The sequence below is a fragment of the Danio rerio genome, chromosome 10 (genome assembly GCF_049306965.1).
Source record: "Danio rerio strain Tuebingen ecotype United States chromosome 10, GRCz12tu, whole genome shotgun sequence".
NCBI classification, from domain to species: Eukaryota; Metazoa; Chordata; class Actinopteri; order Cypriniformes; family Danionidae; genus Danio; species Danio rerio.
Genome location: NC_133185.1, coordinates 41,714,344 through 41,731,017, shown reverse-complemented (window position 1 = coordinate 41,731,017; position 16,674 = coordinate 41,714,344). Strand labels below are relative to the sequence as shown.

Genomic DNA, 16,674 nt, shown 5'->3' with positions numbered 1-16,674 from the left:
AGCAAATAATGTCTGAAATTCTTAAAAACACCAATTTCATTTTATTGGCAGATTGTTGGAAAGACTCTAGAATTGTGCAAATCCAAAAAAATAAAATGAAAAAAAAATCAAGTTTAAAAATGTAAACAAAATGAAGAAAATGGAGAATCCAGAACAACGTCAGCATGAAGCTCAACTGGAACTGCATGCTCTGCTTAAAGAGGAGTGTGCCAGTTTTGGCGTGCCGCCATCATGGCCCGTTTCAGCTGCTCGTAAGTGACGAACATAACCACATTCCAGGAGCCCAGCCTCAGAAAGGATGGCATGAACCTAAAGAGAAAAACAAACACACAAGTAAATAAACGCGACATGCAAAGTATTGATATCATTGACACTTCAATATACAGCTAATAATCATTTAAACTTTGAGTGCATTTAAGAACATTCAGATTCAGAAGTGATTTATGCTCAAACATTCATATTTTTCAGATGTTAACCTGGCCCGTGACGTTGAAGATTCGGTGACTATTAATAGGCTTTTTTGTTGTTGTTAACTTTTTAGAGTCTCTATTTGTTAACACCGGTTTAACTGTAGTCAAATGTAACGACAACTACAAAAGCATTATTATAGTTTTAGCTGATAATAAAAGCATCATTGCAGTAATTTTATAAAATTAATAAATAATAATAATAAAAAAAATACTAATTTGGTTTAAAATGAACAACTATAACACTGCTCTCACTATTGATTTTAATGCATCAAGTCATTTTTACTAAATGAGACTTAATTGTGAAGCGTTATCTACTTTAATTTATCATAATTTTGCAATTTAATATGTTTAAAAATATATATGATTTACTCTGAACACAGACAATAAAGCACAATCAGTATTTTTTAGCTATTAAACTTGTTAAAAAGGTAAAATTTTGCATTTTAAGTCAATATTATCATAGACTCATTCATATATTCTGATTAATATTTTACTGCTGTGATGAACAACCGTTAATTCATCAAATTTTAAATAAGTGATATGACATTCATTTTCCTTCAGCTGAGTTCCTTTATTCATCAGTGGTCACAACAGCGGAATGAACCGCTAATTTATCCAGCACATGTTTTACACAGCGAATACCCTTCCAGCTTTATTAATAAGAATTTTTGACAACTATTAATAAGAATATTTTAGTTTACTCTGTACATGAGGCTGCATTTGTGAACTGATGTTCATTTAACTGAAGTCAATGTTAAGACAACTAGAAAAGCATTTATTCATTTTAGCTGAAGTAAATTTCTTAGTTAATTAATAAAGCATTAAAACCAAAAGGTGCATTTATTTTAGTAAATTAATAAGTCAATAATAAAAAATATTTAATATTTATATATAATATTTTAATATTTAATTAACAAGTATAATGTGGCTCTCTCACTATTGATTTTAATGCATTAATTAATGTTTACTAATGAGACTTTGTGATTTTTGTAAATTATTATATAATAAAATTTTCCTTTTTTTCTTCAGATTAACAATAATATGGCTCTCTCACTGTTTATTTTAATGCATTAAGGTTTACTACGCTGTTAAATGTATACGAGCCCTTAGTCATGACAACCTGTTTTAGTACAGGCGTGACCAACCCCGTTCCTGGAGATCAACCTACCTGCAGATTTCAGTTGCAAACCATATCAATACACACCTGTCTGTAATTATCAAGTGCTGTTCAGGTCCTAATTAATTGGTTCAGGTGTGTTTGATCAGGGTTGGAGCTGAACTTTGCAGGAAGGTCGATCTCCAGGAACAGGGTTGAGCACCACTGTTTTAGGTCATTGTAACTTATAAAAATTAAATTAAAACAAAATTTACTTGGTTTAAAAAGTTATGCAAGCTGTTTTAAGTCAGTTTATTGTAACGGAAGTTCAAATGACTCATGGGGTTAATTTGATTCAGCTTAAAAGCAGCCAGTATTTTGTTTACAGTGTAATGAGACTTAATTCTGAAGCGTTATCTACTTTAATTTATCATACCTTTGCCATTTAATTTGTTAAGAAAATGATTTACTCTGAACAAATACACTAAAAGCACTACTAGTATGTTTTGGCTATAAAAAAAAAAATTATAAATTAAAAAGAAAAAGGAATAATTTTGCAGCTTAAGTCAATAATATACTATCAATACTAATAATATTCATACTCATTCTGCTGTGACAAGCAACATTAGTTCAAAGATTTAATAAGTGATATGTTGTTAAAGCATTTAACATTTTTACAAGTTAATCTGGCCTACAACGTTGAAGACTACTAATAAGAATATTTCAGTTTACCCTGTACACGAGGCTCCATTTGTCAACATCAGAATTTTACTCAAGTCAATGTAGACAACTACAAAAGCATTTATTAATTTAGACCGACTAAATTTCTCAGTTAATGACTAATAAAAGCATTAAAATCCAAAGTTGCATTTATTTTTGTAAAATAACCAATGATAAAAATAACTAATTTTTATTAAATTTATTTAACTATGTTGTCACTCTTGATTTTAATGCATTTGTTTACTAATGAGACTTTACTGTAAAGTGTTACCTACTTTATCATCCTTTCGCAATTTAACTGTAACAATTAGAATAAAGCAGTACAAGTATTTTTTTTGTTATTACATTTTTTGTATTATTTTTTGTTAATACTTGTTAAAGTCATAATTTTGCAGCTTGCATTGAAAAAAGTGGTATAAACTAATAATAATAATAATAATAATAATTTTAAAAAAAAGTTGGAAACACAAATTAAGCGTTTTGGGGGGACAACATGTTTATTTCATGTTCAATCCACTTAAATTTGTAAAAACAATTTGTGTTGGGACAACATGAAAATTGTGTGGAAGCCTGCATTTTGAGCGTAGGTCAATCATTTCATATATCATATAATTTCGCAAATAAATGGACTAAGAAATTCTGATTTAGAAGCTTGCAATCGGACAGAAGCATATCAGTTCCACATTCATCTTACTGTAATACTGTAAAAGTACAGATGGTAGAGAAAACTGACCCCTTGTAAAAAGCCTTTGGCCCCTCTTTAGTCAGCATGGCTACAGCACAGTTGAGGGCGCTGCTGTACTGGCCCTGGGCAGAGTTCATGTATCTTGTCTTCACAACATCGACAGGGGAAGCAATGATCGTAGTGCAGAAACCAGCTCCAAATGCAGATGTGAAATGGCAGGGAAGATCATCTGTGAAGAGAAACTGCTATAAATAACACGGTCACAGTTTACACTTAGGTTTGCTGTACTTTTCTGCAGCCTCTTCTTACCAGTCATCAGAGATGATTTGAGAAGTGCATCTTTGATGAGGTCGTATGTCACTAGCTCGGTGCAGTTTACTATGGCATTGCGGGTGATGTTTGGGCCAGTTCCTTTAAAAGCAAAGAATTAAAAATGTATATAAGGAGAGAATCAGTTGCTATTAAAAATAAATATTTATCATTTAAATTACAATAAATAATTTTGGTAGTTTGTTATAATAAATTAAACATTAAATAACATTAGTCAATTGACTTACAGTACTTGTACAAATTGAATAAATATTTAATGCACAATAAATATAAAAAAAAAAATTTCAATTACACAACTATGCATTTGTTATCAACATATATTTAAGTTATTACTACAATATTAACAAATGCACTCAGTTAATTTGCATTTTAAAGAAAATGTTTATTGGCAATTTATGCACTTATGTATATTAAATACATAAATATGCATCACTATAAACTACAGATATTATACTGTGACGTAACATTCATGCCAATTTAGTATGCAATTTATTAGACTAGGTTATTCTAGTAATTATTATGATTCAAATAAATGTATAAACGTAATCACAAATTTAATATAGCAAATTATTGTATTATAAAAACAACAACAACAACAACAACAACAATAAAATAAAATGATAATAATAATTATTATTTTAATAATTATTAAAAAATTGTTCTTATTAATAATTATTATTCTTATTAATAATAAAATAAAAAACAATAATTTCAACTATAATTATTTATTATTATTATTATTAACAATTTATTATTAAAATACTTAAAAAATAAGTTGTTTTTATTATTTTAATAAAATAATAATAATAATAATAATAAATTGTTGTTATTAATAATAATAATAATAATATTCTTATTAATAATAATAATAATATTATTATTATTATAAATAACGATAAATAATATAAATAATAATAATTAAACGTATAACTAAAATGTTACAACTTGTTATTATTATAAAAAAATAATGATTCAACTTTATTATTATTATTATTATTATTATCATCATCATCATCATCATCATCATCATCAATAATAATTATAAAACTATTATTATTATTATTATTATTATTATTATTATTATGTATTTATTTGTTATAAACTGTAAAAGGTTATGTTTTGTAATGCCCACCTTTCCACAAACCACGAAACCCCTCTTCCTTTGCAATGGTCCGATATGCGTCCATAGTACTATGGTAACGTTTACTGCTCCCAGCGCTGACCTGAGCCTGAAACCGGACCTTCACTACATCAGTGGGTTGAGCCACAGCCACGGCCATGGCTCCAGTCGTACAACCAGCCATCAGTCGACTGCCAATCCCTGCATCTAAAAAAGAAAACCCATCCATTGAATAGTCCTAAGGGGTGAAGGAGTATATGAATATAAATAGTTTTATAAACTTACGATCAGAGCCTTTGGTGTAAAACTGCTTGACCGAATCGTAGAGGCCGATGCGTACAGAAGCAAAGCTCATCTGACGCTGCAGTCCCGCCACCAGGCCGCTGTAGAGACTGCGTGGCCCCTCCACTCGCACCATGGTGCTGATCGTACCAAAGACCCCTCGATATTTCACCGGACCACGGCCCATGTTGGTGGAGGCTTTGTTCTCCCCCTGAATCTGTACAGAACAAAAGGTGGATGGAAAAACTTTACAGAATCACAGTGGAGGGGAAGCTGCATCTTCAGGTTATCCCGGGTCAGTCATGGAGGCCTGGACCTGCTTACGTTGCTAGTGTAAAAGAGAAATAAATAAAAGTTGACGTCAGTATGGGTGCAACTGCAAACCGTCCTCCTGAAAAGAAAAGGATGATCTGTTTTTTGCTGCTGCATGTTGATTCTGGTCCACGTCATGCCTTTTTGATTCCTCCAGATGACTCAGCTGACACTCAAATTAAGAGGTGGCATTTAAAGCAGGAGTTCACCCAAAAATTAAAGTTACCTCGTTTATTTTCCCAAATGTGGGTTTTAAACCTTTATAAAAAAGTTATTTGACATTGTGAAATGCTGGTTTACTGTATGAAAAAAAAGTAAAGAAAAAGAAGAAAAAAAAAATACAAGTTGACAACTTTGAGTTTAACTTAAATCTAGTCAAGTGCAAAATGTGGGTTGAAAGTCGTCAACTCAAAAAAGCTCAGCAGCAATATCCTTAAAATTAAGTTTAGTCAACTTTAAGTTTTTCTTCTTTTTTTTTTTTTTTTTTTTTTTTACAGTGTTGATGGCACTTATTGACTTCGATAGTAATTCTTTCCTACTATTGAAGACAATGGGTGCCAGTTACCAGCATTCTTCAATATATATATTAGAAAGGAGAAAGAAACTCAAATAAGTAGAAAGAGACTCAAATAAAATTAACAAAAAGATTTGGTGAACTTTTTTTTTTGCCAATTTGTGCAAATTTAGGTAAAAAGATGCTTTAATCTTTAAAAAGATTATTGCAGACTGATTTTGTATAGATTTATATATTAAAAATTAATTTGTTTTAATATTTTATTATTAATTTTTTTAATGTAATAAATTTATTTGAGGTTTAAAATGGGGTAATTCAATTAATTATTTTGGTCGAGTACAGTCGAAAGAAACAAACAGGTTTTGAACAAATTAAAGATTTGATGAACTTTTGCCATTTGTGCCATTTTTTTATTATTTTTTTTGCAAAATGGTTGAGAAAATGGCAGCTGAAAATTATTTTTTTTTAATTATTTATAGATTTGGAGGTTTAAAATTGGCAAATTCAATCAATTAAAACTACTTGTTTGCTAAACAAAGCTAGAGCAGGTCTCATTACACATCCACTAAAAACAGAAAATGTCCACAAATTTACTAAATATTCATTCATTCATTCATTTTCTTTTTGGCTTGATCCCTTTTTTAATCAGGGCTCACCACAGCGCAAATAACCGCCAACTTATCCAGCATGTGTTTTACGCAGCGAATGCCCTTCCAGCTTCAACCCAGTAATGGGAAACACCCACACACACCTTCACACACATGCACTATGGACAATTTAGCTTATTTAATTCCACTATAGCGCATGTCTTTGGACTGTGGGGATAACCGGAGCACCAGGAGGAAACCCACACCAACATGGGGAGAACATGCAGACTACACAGAAATGCCAACTGACCTAGCTGGGACTCGAACCAGCAACCTTCTTGCTGTTAGGTGACCTAACCACTGAGCCACCATGTCACCTTTACTGAACATAAATATTGATATAATTTAATAACAAAAAATTATAAAAACTAATAAATATATACACTTCACAGAAGTAAATTCATTAAATGACGGGGTCGACAACACTCAGGGTTCAACAATAAGGACTGCCCTCTGGCCCGGGGCCAGTGTGAGACGCTCAGGGGAGTAGACAGGATCATTACTGGCCCAGTCAAGACAGTGCTGCCTCGTCACTAAAGTTTAGTTTGCCTGCGACTATTTACAGTATACAGTCTTCGAATCGAGAAACAGTTTGTGCTTTTAAGCCGTTAAATGCTACTTTCTCTGTGATGCCATAAACACCATATTGCTTTTCGGTTTCTTTTATCGGATTGGATGTTGCGAGCATGTTTTTTTTTTCCATAACCTGGTAACAACTACTACAGAGGCAGCAACTTCAAGTTATGAGGCTTTAAGAAAACATTGGTTTCTAACATCTTAAAAGCAGACATTTGCATGGGTACAACAAGACAAAAAAAAAAAAAAGTGATGTTTTGCACAGTTTGACATCACCTTGGCAAGTCAGCCACCTTTTGTTAAATCATTTAGAACTGCAATAAAATGCCTGCACATTTTCCATACTGCTCTTTTTGTTAATAACTCCTCTTTGAATTTAGATCATGCATTTATTAACTTTTTAAAAAACATTTAAATTCTAGATTTAAAGATGTTGTTTTTGACACTTTATTTAAAATATGTGGCTAAGAAATGGCTATTAACTTGTTTTTTTTTTTGGTGGGGCCAGTGGAAATCCTTAGCACTGAATCCTGACACTGTAAAATATTTAAATGACAAAGTCAAGACAACAAATATTTTGTTACTTTTACTTTACTACGTTAATCAGGTTTCAACTTAATATCTTTCAAGTTATGCAAAGGTTAACTCAATATTTTAGTCAGTTTGACTGATGCAAGTTGAGATCACTAGAAAAGTTCATTTAATTGAACTAAATAATTTAAGGCAGCAATATTGTAAATGTACAGTGAATCTGTGGAAATCTTCTGTGGGTGCAGATTTTGTCTAGGCCAAATGTTGAGGTAATTTAATGTTTTGAGTGAACTATGCCTTTAAAAAAAGCATTTAAACTCAATGCAGCGAAGACTCACCTGAAGTCTAACTTTTGCGGTGTCCAGTGGAAAGGTGAAGAGATCTGCAATGCATGCTGCAGTTCCTGCACCAATAAACTTCACGGTGGCAGTAGGAGGAACGTCACCAGCTCTGAATCCAACCATGTTTACAGTTGCAGCCGAAATCACAGGAACGTAAGGGTGATGCAGAATGTGTCGAAAGACAATGAAGTGAACACAAGATAGGTGAACTCCACCCTAACCTGTATTAGAAAAAAAGATGAGGATTACTTTCTTTTGAGACTTACTGAATGCATTTAATGCTTCCTTTTGTGCTCGTTTAAAGGGATAGTTCAGCCAAAAATGAAAAAATTACCTCACTATTTAATCTTCCTCAAGTGGTTTATGAGTTTCATTCTTATGTTGAACACAAAAGATGATATTTTGAAGAACGCTTGTTGCTGCCACCCATTGAATTATTAGTATTTCCTTCTGCTATTGAAGTCAATGGGTTCCAGTAACCAGCATTCTTCAATATATCATCTTTTGTGCTCAACAAGTAACTCAAGCATGTTTTGAAAAAGAGGGAGTAAATCACACAATTTTAACTTTTGGGTGAACTACCCCTTTAAAATATTTCAGGGTGGCATAAAGTCAGTTTTAACAGTACAATTCACAAAAAACAAAAATGAAAATAATAAAAAAGGCAAAAATTATTATTCTGACAATACAGTGAGTAAAGATTAACAAGATTAAACACTGCCTGTTCATACATCATAATGTGATCATTAATATAAAGGTTTAGGTTTTTTAATAATAAAATGTTCAGTTCCTTTTTTTCTTGGCCTGTAAAACTCCCCAAATTAGGCACTTGCTTGTGATTCAGCATCACAGTTACAGCTTAACATTTATAAAGGGGCAGTTCTCCCAAAACTGAAAGTCCTGTCATCCTTTTACACATTCTCCACACGACTAAACCGGTTTGAGCTTCTTTTTTCTGTCGAAACACAAAAAGATCTACTCAGGAATGTTCAGTCGTTTGGTTTCATTTTTAGTTCCAACTACAGATGTCAAAGGCTGTTTGTTTTTTTTATTTAGCTCATAAAAGTTTAGAATTACTTGACTGTGACTAAATGTAGATTTAAAAAAAAAGTAGTTAATAAAGTAGTATGTATGTATGTGTATATGTATATATATATATATATATAGATAGAGCTTTTAAATTTCGTCTCAAGACCCATCTTTTAAAGCAGGCTTTCTATTGACTATTTTTTTCATGTTATTTTTACTCACAATGTGCATTTACCTGCAACACATTTAAAATCTTGATTAGCAATTAAGGTTTTATTAATGGTTTAAATTTGTTCTGTTATGGCTGTTGATGCTTGTTGTAAGGCGACCTTGGGTGTCCAGAAAGGCACTATTCAGAAAGGCACCATTTACAAATAAAAATTAATTATTATAATGCTAATAATAATTATTATTAAATTAACTGAAAGAGAGTAAATAAAGAACCATTTTCTATTTGTGGTTGAACTGTCCCAGGCCTTTAAACAGGGGGGATCTGAGTGATTCGAAAGACCCAACCCCCACTGACAAAGACCAGAGTTTTGCTCCTATCCCATTTGCCATATAAATTGTGGAAATAACCAATAGAAGAAGGCTTTAAGACACATGTAACTTTTAATTATTCAGATGGACAAATTCTGACTGAGGAAATGAGCTGACCAGTTTGTATTTTACCAATAGGCTTTTAATAGTTTTTTTAGTCGGTTAAAGCCAATGATAAACTTTCGGCGAGAGCTTAATGTGACCATTTTCAATTTCACAAGGTTGTTTATACAGCATCAATGTTGTAATACAATGACAATACATTTAGTTAAATAGACTTAAGAATTTATTTAGATGTTAAAGCGTAAAACAAGATGAAAGACTGGGGTAAAATAAATATCATATTTTAAAGACATGACGGGGGATAATGTTATTTAATGCAGTGCTTCTTCTCCGATCAGAGACCCACTTCATATCGTACATCTAACAGGCAGTTTTTAAAGATTTTTTAAAGAAATCAGATCCTAAACGTGACAATTTTGTAATAAAAAGAAAGTTCACTGGAAACCCTTGGGCTGCCTGGCTGAAAATTAAAAGTCCATGTGCATATAGCCCATGATGCATGATAATAAATTTGTAATTTTAAATGTGTTTTTTTTATACTTCTTTATTTAAAGCTCTAATCTCATTTTAACATTTAGCCCAACTTAGTTTTAAGGCATATTTCTAAATAAACACTTTGTGGTGTAATAGTATGGGAGGCACAATAAAATTGTAGGAAATATTTCTGTTGCATTAAAACAACGTGGTTATGATCACTATTCAACAAGCTAATGCAGCAAAGATTAAGTGCTTGAAATGTCAATAAAATGGAGTATTTAACCGTCATAATTTAATAGAAAATAACACATTTCATAGAGAACAACTGCAAAAATGCACACTTTTTGTGCCACTTTCAATAGGCTGGCTAAGAGCATGTCCCTTTAACAAAGGTGTAACTGAAGCCATTTGTTCCTGACAATCAACAGACAAAAAAAGGGAACATCTTGTCCTCTCTGACGTGTTAAACTGTATGCTGACGTCACCATCCTGTTTACATCTGTGTGCGCCTTTGTTGACTTTATATCACACAAAGAAGCCTCAAATACCGGAAGTTCAGAAGCATACAAAGTGAGATTATGTAACTCTGACATGATAATAAATTAACTGTCTTAACTTTACCGATCAGGTAAATGAAAAATGCTTTTGGAAAACTTTTGTACCAACCGGTTTAGCCTAGATGAAAACTTCAGGATTCTCTAAAAGCATCTCTCTGGTTGAAATGACTTTCAACTTGAATTTTGTTTCCGCGTTCTTCCATAGAGAAACGTTGAGAACTCGTGCAAATAAAAAACATGCTCCAAAAGTCTGAAAGATAAAAATAAAACATTTCTGTGTTACACAAAGCATCACTACAAATAATAAAAGAAAATACAGATAAAGTAGCGGAAAATATATATATATATTCGTTGAAAGAAATTAAAAATACTTACCTTAAATTAAAAATGTGTAAAGAGTCTAAGAATAAAAGTGCTTATTGTCGGGGTAAATACACTCCTCGGAAGAGAAACAGTTAAAACCCGCAGGTGATCTGCTGTGCTGTGCTGTGCTCTGAACGCGGCAGAGACTGTTTTTAAACGCCTTTGAGTCACGTGACACCAGTGACGCGCGCATAAATTACCGCCTCATTTAACTGATACGTTCCGTTTTCAAATGTCGTCCTTCCGTGTTTTATGAGTTTATTAAACCATATTACTGAATACTATTCGAAGAGGTGCAAAATATCAGGTAATAACCGTTCACATAATCATAGTTTTTGTCAAAACAGCTTTATTTCCGAAAATGTATGTTTTGTGGCGTTCCTGTCGAATACTAATACACTAACGTTAATGTATTTTAGGAAAATAATGTTTTACTACTAACGTTAATAACACCAACGTTAAATAGTGGCAACAACAAATGAATCATGGTTTTGCCACTCTAATCAGCCATGTTATTTGTATTAAAATGGTGGGTATACAAATGTGACCCTGGACCAGTCATAATTGTAGTTCTTTTTTGTTTTAATATTCTCTTAATTGTATTTTTACATCAGTACAAATGATAAGTTTTACATATGTGTACTTTTTTCCTTTGAAACACAAAGTTGTATTTTACTATTAAATATAAGAGAACTAAAAAAACAGAAAAGTGGGGGGAAGGGGCAAAAAACATAAGAAAAAAAAGTAAATAAATAAAATAAAATAAAATAACTAAATAAGGGGGGATATTTGAGGTGTTTTTGGTTCAATTACTGCTCTCTTGTTAAAGTACTCAATAAAGGGATTCCATATTACATGGAAATTCTTTGTTTTATTTTTTAGGGAAAGCCTTAGCTTCTCAAGTTGCAGACAGGACATGACATCCTTTATTAATGTGGAGCAACGTGGAGGATCTTTCCGTTTCCAATTTAGTAAAATCAATCTACGTGCCAAAAGAGTTATAAATCTAATCACTGTACGTTGATTATTAGATAAATCTGCATCATCACTGACACCAAATATAGCTAAAATAGGCCCAGGATATATTTGTGTTCCCACCACTTCTGATATTAATTCAAAAACTGAAATCCAATAATTAACAATAATTGTAATTTCTTTCTGAGTTGAAACGTACACATCATCTGAAAGCCGATTAAATAAGCTTTTTATAAATAAAGTGCTTATCAATGCTAATTTCTAAATAAAAATGGACTTTTAATATATATTTACAGCAGGGCTGCATGGTGGCGCTGTGGGTAGCACGTTCGCCTCACAGCAAGAAGGTCGCTGGTTCAAGATAGTTGCCGTTTCTGTGTGGAGTTTGCATGCTCTCCCCTTGTTTGCGTGGGTTTCCTTCGGGTGCTCCGGAGGAAATAACATGTGGCATAAGTGAATTGGGTAAGCTAAATTGTCTGTAGTGTATGAGTGTGTATGGATGTTTCCCAGTGATGGGTTGCGGCTGGAAGGGCATTTGCTGCATAAAACGTGCTGGATAATTTGGTTCTGCTGTGACGATCCTAAATAAACAAAGGGACTAGGCCGAAAAGAAAATGAATGAATTAATATTTACAGCACACAACAAACTACTTATTTAAAATAAGCTGAATCAACACTATCCTTGAGATTTCATTGGGACAACTTAATTTTGTATGTTCAATTCACATAAATTTGTTAAAAGTGTTAAGTTTATCCGATTTGTGTTGGGACAACAGGAATAAATTATGTGGAACCCTGCATTTTTTACAGTGCAGGATGTTTACAACATATCTTCATGGAACATGATCTTGACGTAATATTTTAATGGTTATTGTCCTAAAAATCTATAATTTTGACCAATACAATGTATTTTTGGTTATTTGCAAAAACATAATGTGCAACAAAAGACTAGAGTGGTCCAGGGTCACAAATAAACGGGAAAACATGGTTATACTTTTTTCTACTCTAAAAAACATGCTGGGTTCCACAAAATTTACTCTATGTTGTCCCAACACAAAACTATTAAGTTAGCTTAATAATTCTTTTACAAATTTAAGGATTGAACATAATTTGGATTGAACATAAACAATATAGTTGTCACAAAAAGCACAAAAGCATTGTGTTTTTTTCCAACTAATTTTAAATAAGCAGTTTGAACAAGCAGCAAAAGTCGGTTCATTTTTTGATTTTTTTCGTCACTTTTTTTATTTTATTTTACAAAAGGCTGAAATGTTTTGTTATCACATAAACTAACTCAAAAACAACACTTATCTTTTGGAAATATTAATCTGAATGTAAAAAGTGTGATGACTATAGCCCCAGTCTCCCCTATTTGTCTGAAACGCTGAGTCATTCTGATTCATTATGTGAAGTTGCACATATGTTATTCATAAAACAGGACTTTCAGTTCTCCCTCTTTTAGAGACACATCCACTGAGTTAGCTTTTTCGTATAGATTTGCATTAGATGTTGTAAAAGCTGCAAAAAATAATGTCTGGTCAGCTGAATGTTTTTTTCTTAGTTACAAAAAACAAAATCAATTGAATGAATAAATACTCAAGTTTTTTTCTCTAAGAAACAAAAAAACAAAATCACCTCAACTACACACTTTGACCCTTGTGCATTAATTAAAAAAAAGTTAGATGTTGGTCCATAAAGGGACAAAAATATCAGTGTCTAAAGAAATATTGCTATTTTTGTTACACTTTAACTGAGAGATTTCTATTTTTTTGGGAAGATAAAACATATTTATAAAGGTAAAATGAGGATGAACATAGTCAAAGCTCATAAAAGAACATACTTTTTAACAGAAATGTTTGCTGTTTGCATTAACATGGCCAAAAATATCACAAAAAAAAATTTAAAAAGAAAGACCATATAAAGAGGCACAAGGGTTAAACCTCTTATCACTATTGTTGAAGATCAGGCTGCTATTTGTGTTTCACGACGGTATGTTGAGACAGAACTGATAACGTAGAGCCGCAAGGCAAAGCTACATGAGGCATACGTTTAAAAACAACTGGTATAGCACGTGCTTCATAAGCTACACAATGCTGCTTATTATTGACTGAGGTCAATTTAAGAGTCAGATGTGCACAGTATACTAAAGCACAGGCCACGCTTGTGTTACTTTTCCTGAATATATGTTTTCCATTCACACTTCACAGATTTGCATTAGTCTTTGTATTGTTAATTTCCCTCAAGTGAAACTCCCTGCTCTTTTCTAATGAAGACATTGTTTGCCTGTCTTTTATAGGTCAGCATGAGAGCTGTGAAAGCAGTTTAAAGCCACTTTTCTGATCCTTTGTCACGAGAAAGACATTTGCGTAAGTCTTTTCCCCTGGTGTGTTGGGCTGTCTGTTGATTTGATCATTGATTATATCTGATTAAATGACTCTTTGGTGTAGGGGAGTCAAATGCATGTGACCATGTGGTCAAAGACGAGACGTTCCCACTTTGGTGTTTGCATCTATAAGAGTAATTTTGTATAGAAAGCACATTAAAGTGTATGCTTTAATCTTTCAGCTAATGTTTGTGAAAATTAAATATTTAAAGGATAGTTCAAACCGTAAATGAAAATACTGGCATTATTTACTTCGTTTTAATTAGTTTCTTTCTTCTCTTACTAAAAATCGTTGGAGTAAAAAAACAGCCATCATTACTTTTTTTGTTCTTATGCTTATTTTTCCCTCCAACTTATTTAGAATATCATGTTTTGTGTTAAAGGGAAAAATAAATTAATAAATGTTTGGAAACCTTTGACTAAATGGTCAGTAAATTATAAATAACAATGTCCCTTTAATGTGAAGTAATCATTGTCATTAACATATACAAAGCAAAAATGTGGTAAAACAAGCTAAATAATCTGCCAGTGGGGTAAGTAAATTATTATTTTTTTATTTTATAATTGTCAGGGCTGCAGAATATATCATTTCAGCACTGATATCACAACGTGTACAGCATCCTCAATAGTTACATCGCTGGATCTGCAATGTTGAGTTATAGTTGAAGAGGAGAAACAGACACATTATTGGAGAGTTGAACTATAATGGAGTAAGAGTTTTTAGTTTGCATGTGATTGCCTGAGTTTGTGATTAACAGAGTTCAAAGTATTCAGGCACATGAAATTTTACCATTTGTAACTTTGATAAATAATAATTTTATTAAATTATTTCTATTGCAGTGTTATTTTACATTTGATTATTTAAATTTGGACCTGAATATTATTTGACTGCCACGAGAACCCTAAAACACTCTTTATTTCGCTTTTATCTTTTTTTTTTTGACATTTTATGAATAATTCACTTCCCTACAGAATCAGTCCACTCAATCTTAATTAATAAATTCTTTCTAAATAGCAGTTTATAAGTCATCTGGTGAAAGAGTACATATATTGCAATATTTATCACAGAAAAACAAAATATCGCAATGTCAGATTTTTCCTATATTTTGTAGCCTTATTTTTATGATGATTAAATGTATTATTATTTACTTCCCCCATAGGCAGGTTATTTTCCTTTTTTTAAGGTAAAAAACACTTAATTTTGACTTATTGTTACTGAAAAATACTTTTTACTAGAAAGTGCTTCTGGATTTAAGCATTTTTAGATATTTGGAGCGAGAAGGAAGACAAAAACTCTTTGCAGTGTATACATCTGAAATAAATGTATATCCTAAATATAAGTCATAACTTTACTTTTAATTGAGTTTTAAGTGGGGCAGCACGGTGGCGTAATGGGTAACACCTCACAGCAAAAAGATCACTGGAGCCTCAGCTGGGTCAGTTGGTATTTCTGTATGGAGTTTGCATGTTCTTCCTCTGTTCGCGTGGGTTCCTTTGGGTGCTCCGGTTTCCCCTACAAGTCCAAAAACATGTAGTATAGGTGAATTGGGTGAGCTAAATTATATGTGTGTGAATTAGTGTGTATGGGTGTTTCCCAGTGATGGGTTGCACCTGGAAGGTCATCCGTTACATAAAACATGTGCTGGATAAGTTGGTGAATGAATGAATTTTAAATGATTAAAAGTATCTTGTGGTTTGAAAGACATAAAGTATAATAAAATTGTAATTTTGTAAATTAAAATTTGTATTATACACTCTATTGTTGCACTATGTTATAATTACGTGTTGCTTCTCTTTGGTGATCATTGGTCATTATTTTTTGCTCAGGAAAACAAAATTAAGCAATATATTAAATAAAAATGCTTTAATTGTTTTGTTGATCACGTTAACCCTTTTTATATTACAACTTTTCATTTTCAGTTGCTTATTTTAGATAATTGCCAAGCCAACATTTTTTTAACTAATATTTTTTATTTGACCATTGATTAATTTGATTCTTTAGTTATAGGAGAATGAAACCTGCAAAAACAATAAATATGCAAATAAATAAATAAATTAGTAGATCATTCCTTAAAATTTCTGTATAAATAAAACAATACTTAAATAAATGGGCAAATAAATAAATATATTATTCTAGGGCAGCACAATGGCTCAGTGGTTAGCACTGTTGCCTCTCAGTAAGAAGGTTGTTGGTTTGAGTCGAGTTTGCATATTCTCCCAGAGTGCCGTGGGATTTCTCCAAGTGCTTCAGTTTCCCCCTCAGTCCAAAGACATGTGATAAATTGGATGAACTAAATTGGGCGTAATGTATGGCTGTGTTTGAATGAGTGAGTATGGATGTTTCCCAGCTCTGGGTTGCAGTTGGAAGGGCATACGCTGTGTAAAACATATGCTGGAGAAGTTGGCGGCTCATTCCGATGTGGCAACCTTGATGCATAAAGGGACTAAGCCGAAGGAAAATAAATGAATGAATAAATAAATATATAAATCTACAAATTCCTGCGTAAATAAATATATAATTGATTAATAGTGTGGGCAGATAAATAATTAAATAAATTACACGGATGTTGGGGTAATAAGAAAACCTTAAATTGAAAGTTGTATATGTTTACATTTATGCATGTGATCTACCTGATACAAAAAAAAAAACTGCTGTATTAACA

General features: G+C 32.1%; 1 protein-coding gene across 3 annotated transcripts; it reads right to left on the bottom strand.

The window, feature by feature from the left end:
* Window positions 1-13: 13 nt before the first annotated feature.
* ucp2 (uncoupling protein 2) lies at window positions 14-10,780 on the bottom strand. Of its 3 annotated transcripts, none has more exons than XR_012385920.1 (8): window positions 10,666-10,780; window positions 10,400-10,540; window positions 7,622-7,845; window positions 4,707-4,920; window positions 4,434-4,628; window positions 3,281-3,382; window positions 2,632-3,200; window positions 14-2,299 (listed from the first exon to the last, which is right to left on the bottom strand). XR_012385920.1 is itself a non-coding variant. In NM_131176.1 (8 exons), exons 3-8 carry the CDS (start codon window positions 7,745-7,747, stop codon window positions 195-197), a joined length of 933 nt encoding a protein of 310 aa, NP_571251.1. In that variant the 5' UTR covers window positions 7,748-7,845; window positions 10,400-10,540; window positions 10,666-10,766; the 3' UTR covers window positions 19-194. The 3 variants fall into 3 exon arrangements, 2 of the variants coding, with proteins under 2 accessions (XP_073770128.1, NP_571251.1); NM_131176.1 differs by having other exon boundaries at window positions 19-309; window positions 3,020-3,200; window positions 10,666-10,766; XM_073914027.1 differs by lacking the exons at window positions 10,400-10,540; window positions 10,666-10,780 and having other exon boundaries at window positions 14-309; window positions 3,020-3,200; window positions 7,622-7,846.
* Between the last annotated feature and the right edge of the window lie 5,894 nt (window positions 10,781-16,674).